This window comes from Protopterus annectens, chromosome 6.part0 (genome assembly GCF_019279795.1).
Source record: "Protopterus annectens isolate FY-2018-M chromosome 6.part0, PAN1.0, whole genome shotgun sequence".
Lineage (NCBI taxonomy): Eukaryota > Metazoa > Chordata > Ceratodontiformes > Protopteridae > Protopterus > Protopterus annectens.
In genome coordinates, this window is record NC_056737.1 from 1,719,181,998 (window position 1) to 1,719,194,107 (window position 12,110).

The window sequence follows — 12,110 nt, forward strand, 5'->3', positions numbered from 1 at the left end:
GACACCAGTGAATACATTTGAATTTTTTCCTCTAAATTAATGTAAGGCATTTCTTGTACCAGAGCTGAAACCTTAAACATGTTTTTTTTGTGCTGAAGAGCTGCAAGGCTCTTCCCCATCAGAGTTTTTTCTATGTTTCTAGTTTTTTTTTTTTGTTACTTTTCCATATTCCATATTTGCTGAACTCCAAACAATGTAGTGAATAAGAAGTGACTGAATTTTACTCAGATTGTTAGCTTTTACTGGCTTTTTTGCACCACTTTTTTTACACTGGGAGAGAGTTCTAATCAACCTTGTTTTCAGAGTGCATCCATCTGGGAATCAGCACTTCATTAATTATTGCTAGGACAACCTTGGTGGTGCCCTACAGGAAAAAGTCAGACCCCATTCCACAAGGGATACTTGAAGCTACTTCTGCCTTTCTGGAAGAGGTTAGTGCCCAGGACATTTGAGAATTAGCTACCTTGTACCCATTTCAAACATTCTCATAATACAAATGGATGGATGCATTACCAAGTGTAAGGGGTGGATTATCCCCTACTCTTCTGAAGGGTATCTTCTAGTACTCATCCACACAGTGAGCAAACCACCCTATGTGGATAGGGCCGACTTTGGAAATTTTCCCTGTATGTTATAACTGCAGCATTGACTCTCAAAAGAAAATAGTACAGTTATGTAGGGAGCGTATCATAATTGTAGATGTTCTGGTGTAGTCACTGTTGCAGCCCAGTTCCCCTCCCTCTGTCACCTCTTCTGCAATGGGGCCATGATGGGTAACATTTAATACCCCCCTCTCACCTATAACCTTGCTCCCTTCCTTTCCATTTTCATGTTCCTTAAGGAGGTCTTGAGGTTCCCAGTATGAAAGCATGCATCCCTGGCCAAATGCCTTTGCTACTAGCCCATGGTGTAGCCATGGCTGTGCCTTGGTTGAGGGCAAGAAAGAACAAAAGATTGTATAACAAAAGAAGGCATAACAAATGGCAACTACGTCTGAGATTAATCAATGTTTGCACAGGCATGGGAGAAGGATGCTGAGCCCTGAAAGTCTGGCTTGATATCAGACTGAGCTAGTAACAGTTATTCCTGTACATTATTACTGCAGCAGTGACCACAGTTAAGCATCTGCAGCTGTGGTAAGTTAACTCCACAACTGTACTTTCCTTCAAGTCACAGTGTAAGTTCAGTATGTCAGTTTGTGGATTTTAGCATTTGGTTTGTTTTCTTATATTGGAATTTCAGCTGAATTAAAGTAAGCGTTTGTCAACGAAAATAAAATGCTGCACTGGAATACAAAACGCTGACTGCCACAAATATCTGGAGAAGAAGCTTCCAAAACAAGATATAACAAACTTTTATTAAAAGTACAAAAAAGGAAAAAGTTAAGCACTTTCACCCATATGTATTGGGTGAAAGCGCTTAACTGTTTCCTTTTTTTGTATTTTTAATAAAAGTTCGTTATGTCTTGTTTTGGAAGCTTCTTCTCTGGATATGTGTGGCAGTCAGCGTTTTGTATTTCAGTGCAGCATTTTATATTGGAATTTACTATCATCAGTCATAGGGATTTTTTTATTACTGTGGGACTCTGGATTCTAATGGACCGACATCCTACTGAAAGAACTCTGGAGATTTTTAGTATTTTATGTACAATGTTGATCTTCAAGGTTCAGTTGTTGCCTTCAGACTGCAGGATATAGAACAGTGGAAGAACTGTAGGAGAGACTTTTCTTACACAGGAAAGCCTTTCCTTGATTATCTACCTGAAAGAGGTTGATAAGGTACTCTAGTTCAGGATGAAAAACTTCCTGAAAGATTGGTGTACAGTTGTGACAATCAGTTGTTTGTCCAGTGCATCTTTTCATTAGAATCCATCAAATTGCTCTTGTTTACATAACTGAGTCAGCATTTAGGGAATATAAAGGATTTGGTGCATATAATGGGCATTCTTATTGATTATGATGATTCATCTGAAGTACCTTTTCTGTTTGGTATTACCTTCACCCAGGTGGATTATTTTAGAAGAAAAGCCCAAATTTTAACTTGTTCTTGGTGCCTTTGAAGGATGCATTTCAGGCTCTTGGGTCCATTGCAGTACAGGAACCTTTCCCTGTACAAGCCAAAGAAGGATTCTCTTTTCTTGTTGTAGTGACACGATCCTTTCTGATTGTTTCGATCCTTTGTGGAAGTGATTGAAGTTATTAGGAAGCTTTCCCATTGGCAGACATTTTATACTAAGTGGTAAAAGTTCTCTATTTGGGTGGAGTGGTTGTGAAGGTTATGCTGTGTTGGATGGTTAAGATGTAGATTATTCTAATCTGTCTTTCAATACCTGTATCCTTTAGGACTCAGTTATTCCATGGTCATGGTCTACATCTGTGGTATTTCTTCCTGTCGTGGCCTTGTGGAGAGCAGTACTGTAGTCAACCACTGGCTGGTGAAGCAATTCTTTAAAATATTTTGTATCCTTGTCTTTTTGAATAATTATTTTCCTGTTTGGAACTTGAATTTCATGATTAATGGCCTTGCTTAATTTAAGCCTGCTGTTTCAGTAACTGTGAAGTTTCCCTTTCAAGATGCTTTTCTTTGTGGCCAATACCTCTTCTGAAAATAAGTTAGAACATCATTCATAAGCATTAGATGTCCCTTAGGTCCAACTTGCATTTTCTTCTAAATTAATAGAATTGACTGTAAATCGGCAGATTCATTTCTTTGTTTTTTTTCTGAGGGCATTAACCAAAAAGATAAAAATCCCATCATACCCTGGGCATACATCATTAACTTTGCTTCTATCTGAAGCAACTGCTTGAATCCCCGAAGGAAAACAAACAGCTGTTGATCTCATACTCCATGGAGAAAATGAACTGGCAGTTGCTAAACAAACTCTTTCTTATTGGAGTACTGATAGTTTTACTGACATTGGCCACTGTAGCAGGACTGTGACTGCTTCCAGTACTTTTTGTCATTGTTGTTGATGCCTCTTGGTCGTCATTTTACAGCTTCACTAGGCATTATTGCTTCAACCATAAATCCAGGATTCATGCATACTTTGGTACTTGAGTATTACAGAATCTGGCTTGGCAAACTTTTGCCTTTTTGTCCTTCACTAGCTCTAACCTCCTTGGATGTTTGCTTAACTTTTGTGATTTTTCCCTGCAGTATGTATTTAATCACTTTATCCCATAGTCTTTGAGGGATTCTTCCTCAGTGGGTACTTATTACCTTCCTGATACCTATCTCTGTTTAGATGGCCTTTCATGCAGTGAATGCTGTGGAAGTTAGCTGTAAGTCAGACAAATGTGTGTATGATGATTTTGTCTTGTAGATTGTACTTGCTCAGTCAGTGGGGGCAAACTAACAGGTGTAGGAGATAGGCATGCTGTTCTAGTGTGGTACGTTATCTCACTGCATTCAACATTAGCAGACACGATAAATCCCTTCCCTCCAAGGTGTGGGTGCTAAAGAAAAATAACCGAGCTGAACATAACAGGAAGGAATGCTCCAGGCATACATCCACTGAAAAGGGTACCTTTATAAATCAAAGGCTACAATGAGTACATATCTTTTATATCTTGTTAAAGGTTTTAGTAGAGTATGTATCTTTAAGTGGATAATCTGTGCTTTGTTTTTGAGTATATATTCTTGGATGATTAAGTAACTTTTCAACAGGTCTCATAACATTTTCCCCTTTTATGAATCTCTTGCTTGGAGTAAGGCATGTGATACCTCTCTTCATCCTCTCGGAAAACTGGTAGAGACGCTGGTAGCAGTCTATAGAATGACATATGTTGGTGTTGGTGCAAGTCGCAGGCTGTTGCCACAAGCTGTGAAGGAAATAAAGTCCTACTTGAAGCATATTTTCCAGATAGTGAGGTAAGACTGAGATGTATATTGTATTTTTTATTTATTTATTTTTTTATTTCACAAAACATGCTAAGTACAATTATTGTTTTATGGCTGACTTTGACAACTTTATTTTATCTGACAGGTTTGCTTATTCACATTTGTATAGAATTAAAATTTGTGGAAATCTAAACTTCTCGTGAAGGATAAAGCTTTTCTTAAGTTCATTACTTTTACCACAGCCGTGCCTTGCGATACTGATCTTGTGTCGCTCCATTTGCATAATGCGGCACCAGCAAGAATGAGAAATCACCTGCCATTCCCAGAAATTATTTCTGTATTTTATCTGTGTTGTATTACAAGTAGATATTACTTTAGAGAGAAAGAGAGATAGAAAACAATTAATGATGATCAGCTGTGAGACTTGTAAGAAAATTTCTCCTTGTTCTGTATCAGTACTTGTGGAAGTTTACACCATTCCATGACTTTGTTGAGCAGAGCATTTTTCTTATGTCCTCTCTTTTTTCTTTCCCACCTCAGAAATGCTGTTGTTTCTTTCTTGAGTAGGTATTTCAGAAGTGTTTCATGTTCTGAATATGCTTATTCTGTGCCTCCATTATATAGAAAATTGGCAGTTTTTTTACGAATGGGCTTGTAAATCCCATGAACTGCCACTTCACAGTATATTATGTATACTGGTATGGTCTCTGGTTCCATACTGTTGAAAGCCAGTTAATATGCAAGTGTTGATTTGGTATTAAGGAGATATGATAAATGTACACTGATACTTTGGGTGATAGTAAAATCCTGACACACTCCTGTAAATGTCGCACTGTATAGCTGCAGATCAAAGATATAACCATAGGCTCATCAGAATTTCACATACTTTAAACTAAGCCAAATATCCCCCACTGCAGTCTTGACAAGAGTTATCTTGCAGATATTAATTCATGGTATGGTGCCACCAGCTAACCTGCATTGGTCAAACAAAGAAGACAAATTGCTATCCCACTTAAAATAAGTCGGATTTCAGTTATTTGAATGGTAGCATTTAGCTCGGAGCAGTCAGTCTTCAATAGGCAGAAGCCAAACAGGTTCAGTGCACAGACCCATGTGTTCATAAATAAATCACCAGCCACAATGATTTAAAGATGAATAGTAAGACTACTTGAAATAAAGCATTTCACATTAAAAGTAAAATATGCAAAAAGGAATGTTCTTGCAGAAGATATTTAAAACAAAAGCTCTGAAAGCCCAGATGGCATATATAAACTCTAAATGCTGTCTAGCTTAGATCCTAATTTTAACTAATGGTATACTGTGCCATGTCAAGGCGGCCACGGTGGTGCTGTGGTTAATGCTGCCGGCTCACAGCCAGAGGTTCTCTGGTTCGATCCTCGGCTGGGGTACCTTCTGTGTGGAGTCTGCATGTCTTCCCTGTGGTTGCGTGGGTTTCCTCCGGGTGCTCCGGTTTCCTCCCACATCCCAAAGACATGCTATAGCTGGATTGGACACTCTAAATTGGCCCTATGAGTGAGTGCTTGCGTGTGTGCGCCTTCTGTGGAAGGTTGGGCGCCAGGCTGGCAACTCGACAAAATTCCACTGCCAATCATGAGCGGACAGGTGATCAGCTGTGGCGACCCCTAACCAGGAAAAGCCAAAAGAAAAAGAAGAATACTGTGCTATGTCTGTTGACAGCTTTCAAGATCAGAATATTGTCTGCAAATTTCTTAAAGGCAGCTGCATGTCTCGGTGCATGCATCACCAGGAAAATCTAGCAGCCCTTCACTTAGCCAATTGTGTCTCTATTCTTGTCTCGAGCAGGATTTCCTTTTAGCTTCTGCTTTGAGTTTTGGAAGATGTTTTCTTGTTTTCAGGCTGAAGACCCAAATAAGTCCTGATATGTGAATGTAGAGTATCATCTTCAAGTGAAGTATATTTTAAGTACTGCAGATATGTGCACAGCAAAGGTAGATTCACTTTTAAACTGCAGTATATTTTTATATAGTTTCGCATTTTCTTTTAAATAGTATGTATTTACTAAAATGACAAATGCAATGCAATTTATTTTGCTTATATCTTTTAACAAATTAGTTACTTTTTTCCCTAATTCAGTACAGATTTAACAGTTTAGTTCACATCTTCTGCATTTCATTTTCGACAGAGCAGTTAGTTTCCCTGTTTATTAAAGCTTTTCACACATGTGCCTTTTAACACCATTTTTATTCCATTAAATTGTTTCCTTTGCTTAAAGTTGCAAATAAGAGAAGAGTATGATGCTCTGTTCATAGAGTGCCTAACATTTCTAATTTGTCATCAAGGATTGAGTTACGTTACTTGTGAGATCATATTTCTTGATCACCATCCAGTTGGAGTAACCTCTGCTGACTGTGGACACTTCTTATCTCCTTAAGCATCCAAAAATTATGAAGTCATAACTCCACCTCTACTCTTGTTATACTGAAGGTTACACTGTTAATACACTGTTGTGGTAGGTTACATTCATTCATTCAGTAAGGCTGATAAATCATTGCTACCAGCAGTGTTTCAGTTCAGAGCTGATCTTTATCAGTGGTTTACTCACGTTTTCACTGATTAATCCAACCTTGAACCCAAAGATCCCTCCATAAAACTGCAGACTCTTCTGTTTGCATGTCTACATAACACATACACATGGACATTTGCATGTAACGATAAAAATGCAGTCTGTTTCACTGCTTAGGTGACCGTATAGGATCATAGGATGTTACTAGGCTAATAGCCCCAGGGCCCTTACAAGCCTAGCCAAGTTCAACTTGTATTCCCAAGGGTGTGTGGTTCAAATAGATACTAAAATCAGTACCTTGTTGCCCCTGTTCAAGAGGGACACAGGTAGAACCCCCCGGGGTGAATTTCCAGTTACCCATCCAGTTGTCCAAATTACGCTTAAATAGGGCCAACATGGGGCTTTGTTTAACATGAGTAGGAAGCTTGTTCCAAATGTAGGGCAACCTCAGTGAGACAAATGTGTCTCTCCAGCAAGTTCTGTTGATGTCCCATACCAGCTTAAAATCCTTTCAGAGAGTGAACCGTGTGCCATTTGACTTGCGAATGTGCAGCATTTCCATTAAAGCAGGGTCAGAGATTGCTCTGCATGCAAAGCACAGGTTGGCTCTGAGTAGTCTGTATGACAAAGAGAAAAATGACAATGATTTCTGTCTGTCTGCATAAGACAGATCTTGAAGACCCTGAATTTTCTTTGTAAGGAACCTTTGTGGTCTCTCCAGTTGCTGAAGGTGTTTGGAAAAGGGCATACCAACTGGAGCATTGTACTCTATTATTGGCCTGATGAGGGAAGAGTACAGAGGGGTTATAACCTCTTTTTTTCTGGATTCAGTGCCCTTATGATATGAGCAATATAAAATGCCCTTCTTACCACTGTGGAGACATGGTGATTGAAGTTAAGGTTGCTGTCAATCTGTGTGCCCAGATCTCTCACCACTGACTGTGCTTTGGGTATTGCTATTGATGTAGTAGTTGCAGGAATATCACTCTTGCCAAAGGGGATGATGATGCATTTTTTGCATTAAGTTTAAGATAATGACTTTGGCACCAGTCATTAGTTGGTGTAAGACCTTTTTGCAGGATGTTGACATCGCTAGGGGTTTCACTGATTTCTCCCAGTTTGCAATCATCAGCAAACTTTGTCAGTCACAGCCCTTTAGTCTGTACTTTGGAGAAATATATTCCGAACAGTAGGAGTCCCAGAACCGAGCCATGTGGAACACCACTGGTTACGGGTCTACTGGAGAAGGAGGAATCCCCTATTTGGATTGAGTTCTATCAGTGAGTCAGTTTGCAACATATCTGACATTATATGGTTTTTGATACCTAGCTGAGTGAGTTTATCAGTGATGGCTGAGTGGGAGAATTGTGTCAAAGGCCTTGGCTAAGTCTAGGTAGGCCGTATGCACAGATTTGCCCTTGCCTAGAGCTTTGGTGACTGTCTCAAAGAAATCCACCAAGTTTAACAGGCATGATCTCCCCTTGACAGAGCCAAACTTTGTGGGGTCAAGCATTTGGAGATTTTCTATATCTTTGTAAATTAGGTCCAGGATGATTCATTCCATTGCCTTACAGATAAGGCTGGTCAGTCTAATGGGTCTGTAGTTCCCCAGGGTTCATGGTTGCAGCCCCTTTGTGCAAAGGGATGACGGTAGCTATTTTTCATTCCACTGGGGCAAAGCCAGTGCTTAGGCTGTGATTGAAAATTGTGCCCAGTGGTGATGCTAATTCCTATTTTAACCCATGTAGAACACAGTTCGGGATGTTGTGTGCTCCCATAGAGGGTGTTTTTGGCCTTGGAAGAGGGTGTTTAAGACCTGCTTCTCGGAGATACTAGGTGGGGGACAAGGTGTAAGGGATCCTTTGGGGTATATGTGGCTGGGGCAGGAGATTGAAGTTTTCATTGAACCTGTCAGCCAGCAGGTTTGCTATATCCATAGTTTCTCCGTATGTAGTATCATTAACTATGAGTTCAGCACAAACCGAGGCCGTGTGAGGTTACGGATATAACTAAAGAAAGCCATTTGGTTATCCTTAGTTAGGGAGGCTAATTTAGATTCACAGTTAGATTTGGAGGACTTCACTAGGAGTCTTATTTGGTTATTTAAGTTGAGGAGGGAGTGTTTCCAATTTTGAGACTGTTCCGCCCTACTCTTAGCAATTTCTTTCTCCTGTTGTATAGCCTATTAATGGCATTTGTCCACCAGACAGGTTTGTTTTTCCTTGAAGATATTGCTTTTGTTCTATCAGGTATGGCAGAGTCAATACAATTGTACAGGTGCTCGTATAAAGCATTGGGATATAACTCAGCATAATTATCTGTTCCATCAGTGAGGGGAAGGGGATATGAAGCTATTTATGTTGTCATGTAAAATGTTGTAATTGGCCTTGGAGAAGTTTTTTAGTCTAGTTGTTGGGGGGTTGTCTTGTGTTGTAGCTCCTTCTAGCAAGATTGATTCATGGTCAGAATTCACCAGCGATCCCCTGTATTGGTGTGCACCAGATCCAGTATGTTTGAACCCCTTGTGGGTGTGTTAACCAGCTGGTCCAGGGCGTTTGAGTTAATGAAGTCCAGGAACCTTTGGGCAAGTGAATTAGAACACGTATAATTTACTCAGTCAATGGATGAGTAATTAAAGTCACCCAAAACCAGGATGTTTGGTTGTATCTTGATGGACTCAAGTAGATCCAAGTAGGCTAAGTGGATGTCCTGATTCATGGAGGGGGTCCTTTAGCTGCCAGTGACCTGAAGAGGGGTTTTATCTACAGTCAGTTGCACCTGAAGTAATTCAAGGGAATCTTGCTGGCTATTTTATACAAACAGGCACTTATGCCTTAGGGAACGTTCTTTCATGATGTGGAAAAGAACAATCTCTTCAACTTTAAGAAATGACAAAGATTTTTTAATTAAGAAATGAATTGAATAATTGGTTATTGAAGTTTGTATATAATGAATGTTAATTGATTTTGTTTTAGTCTGAGGAAGGTGAGACATTGGTCCACACCGAAAGCGCTTACTAATAAACGTTTTTTTATTGTTTTGCCGGCTCTTATTGTGTTCCCATCGCCTTAACATTTCAGTGGTTTGTTTTTCTGTTTGTTTGTTCTTTAATCTTGCTGGGTTTAACCAATCTAGAGGTGTATTTATCTTTAATGAATATTGATACACCACCTCCTTTCGTTCTCATGCCTTCAGTTTGTGGTCTGAACATGTGGAAGGAAATGTAACCTGGTATAGCTGGGGTGCTGTCCACTGCTTTAAACCATGTTTCAGTGACTGCACAAATGTCAGCATTTTCCAAGGTGAGGGGTCCTTCCAGTGAGTGCAGTTTCTGGTTTAGACTCCTAGCATTTAGCAGCATAACCATGAGGTTGTTTTTAGAGGGTATTTTGACATTGGGAATTTTGTTCTTGTAACATTGCCTAAAAAAAGGCACTGTGGGGAGGGTGGAAATAGCCTTAGCCAGTATCTGAAATCCCAGAGGTGACAGATGACAGTGGCTCAGTAGGCCAGGGACAGTAGCATGTGTGATGGTTCAAATTTGGCAGCATCCTCCAACATCTTTTTTTTTTCTTGGCTTGGCTTATAAGGGCCTCAGGGCCAATAGCCCAGTAACTTCCTATGATCCTAAGAACATCTCTGGCAAAGCATTGAGGTCTTTCAACCATGTCATCCCAGCCTGACAGATACTGGAACCCCTTTGGATGACACCAGAAACTAAGCCAGTTGTTGAAGTCAGTCATTTTTTTTTTTTGTATTGAGGTATCCTCCTAGGCGAAGGTAAAATGCTGCTTAAGGCTAGGGACATACCTGCCTGAGACACATAATGAGAGAGCTCAGCCATGTCTGTCTTCATATAGTCCGGTGAGGTAAGTCTCAAGTTATTCACACCAACATGGACCGTGACGGGGTCATAACAGTGCCTGTTTTTGAGAGACCTGAGTGCGTGTGTGATGTGACAGATCCTGGCAATTGACAGACAGCTGACCGTGACTTTTTCCTTATCCAGCCTGGTGAGAGGGACATCTGTATGTCTCACAACTGAGTCACCTATCACTAAGATGTTTGATTTTGTGTTATGCCTTAGAGACTTGACTGATGAGATGCTGGTGTATGATATACTATGTGTAGTATGTTCTGCGGTGGTGGTGCTGCAGTAGCGTTGTCGCCTCACAGTAAGACGCTGTCCGGTTCGATTCTCAGCTAGAGCATCTTCTGCGTGGAGACATGCTTGAATGGGCGTACCTTTGTTGAAGGTTGTGCGTCAGGCCTGGCAAGCTGGTACGTAAAAATCAACTGCCAATCATTAGCGGACCGGAGTTCCGCTGTGGCGACCCCTAACCGGGAAAAGCCGAAAGACACAAAGTATGTTATGCAGAAATTTGCAGTATGTGAATCATGCTTCTCTTTGTGCTTGGGAGGTCTCTGATTAGGTAACCTTCTGGTAAGGACCTCCACATATGTAGGTCTATGTGTTGTTGGTTTGGTAGGTGCAAGAGGTGAGGTGTGCATGCTGACAACCTGCTTAGTATCAGATGAACTGGCTGGTGAGAAAGAAAGCCTTGATTCTAAGTTCTTGATATAAATGCATCAATCACATAATGAATTTGTGTGGACCAGAAGAAGTGAGTTGTCAGTGTACATGAGGCAATTGCTACATTGCCTCAGGATGCCCATGTCAACCAGGCTGGCTGGAGAAACTTTGTGAAATTGTCTGTCCATAATGCTAGGAAAGTTGATGTGGTCAGAAAACAAGGAGAGGATAGGAAAAAAACAGGTAAAGTAAAGGACGGGAGAAGTAGACAAAAAATAGGAAAGGCTAATGGGTACAATCCATGTTGGTACCTCAGGAACAACACTGAATGTATCACCTGTCAGTGAGGAACAATAGTGAGAACTCACCAGTGGAGCACCAGCAGAGTATAAAGTGAAAATTTGCAGACAGAAGTATTTGCATTTGTAAATGCCAATGGTGCCCACCACTGCTTTGCAGTGGGCAGTGTGCAAACTCACGCAAATGCAGAGGTTATGTAGCAAACAAGGGCAAACTGATTTAAACAAATTAACCAATAAGCTCAGAACTGACCTTGTTCTAGTAGCCTTCGATCAGATGAGTTCTAACTGCTGACTCCTGCTACTAGGGTGCAGGGGAACCCTCTCCAACAAAAGATGGACTGGTTTACTGCTCAGGTTATGCAAACAGAACTAGATTCATCAGGTTTGAGTATAGTCTATGATACAGCAAACTAAGTGCAACAGTTTCAGAAGAAAAAAAAACTGTTGAAATAAGCAGGCAGAGTATGCCTTCAACCAGCAACTCCCAGCTCAGAAGGGCAGAGGCTACCCTGTCCTCCCACAAGAGTGTAGACCACAAACCTTAATGTAAAATAACTAGCCTAAAGCCCAATCACTTAAACCAGAACTAAGACACTTTTAGAAAAACAAACACACTAAGTCTTCAACTAGCAATTCCCATCTTAGAAGGATGTTACCCACCTCTCCTGCCACAGAAGTGTAGACTACAAACCTTCTTAATATAAAACAAGTGGCCTGAAGTCCAAGTGCTTAAACCAAAACTTAGAGGTTTAGAGTAATAGTTACAGTTTAATCAGGCTACTAACAAGCAATAATAAATGCAGCAGAATAGATTAAGAACAAGCAGCAAAAGAAAAATAAAGTAGGAAGAAACTGAGTAAAAGCAGCTGAATAAAGTGCATTTTTTAAA

At 40.3% G+C, this 12,110-nt stretch overlaps 1 protein-coding gene across 2 annotated transcripts in view; it reads left to right on the forward strand.

Moving 5' to 3' along the window:
• The window catches only part of ALS2 (alsin Rho guanine nucleotide exchange factor ALS2), a 2,167,716-nt gene that overhangs the window by 1,829,543 nt on the left and 326,063 nt on the right, over positions 1-12,110 (forward strand). For both annotated transcript variants that reach the window (XM_044075110.1, XM_044075111.1), the window contains one exon: positions 3,713-3,870. In XM_044075110.1, the coding sequence (XP_043931045.1) occupies positions 3,713-3,870 (158 nt within the window). The remainder of the gene's footprint in view (positions 1-3,712; positions 3,871-12,110) is intronic.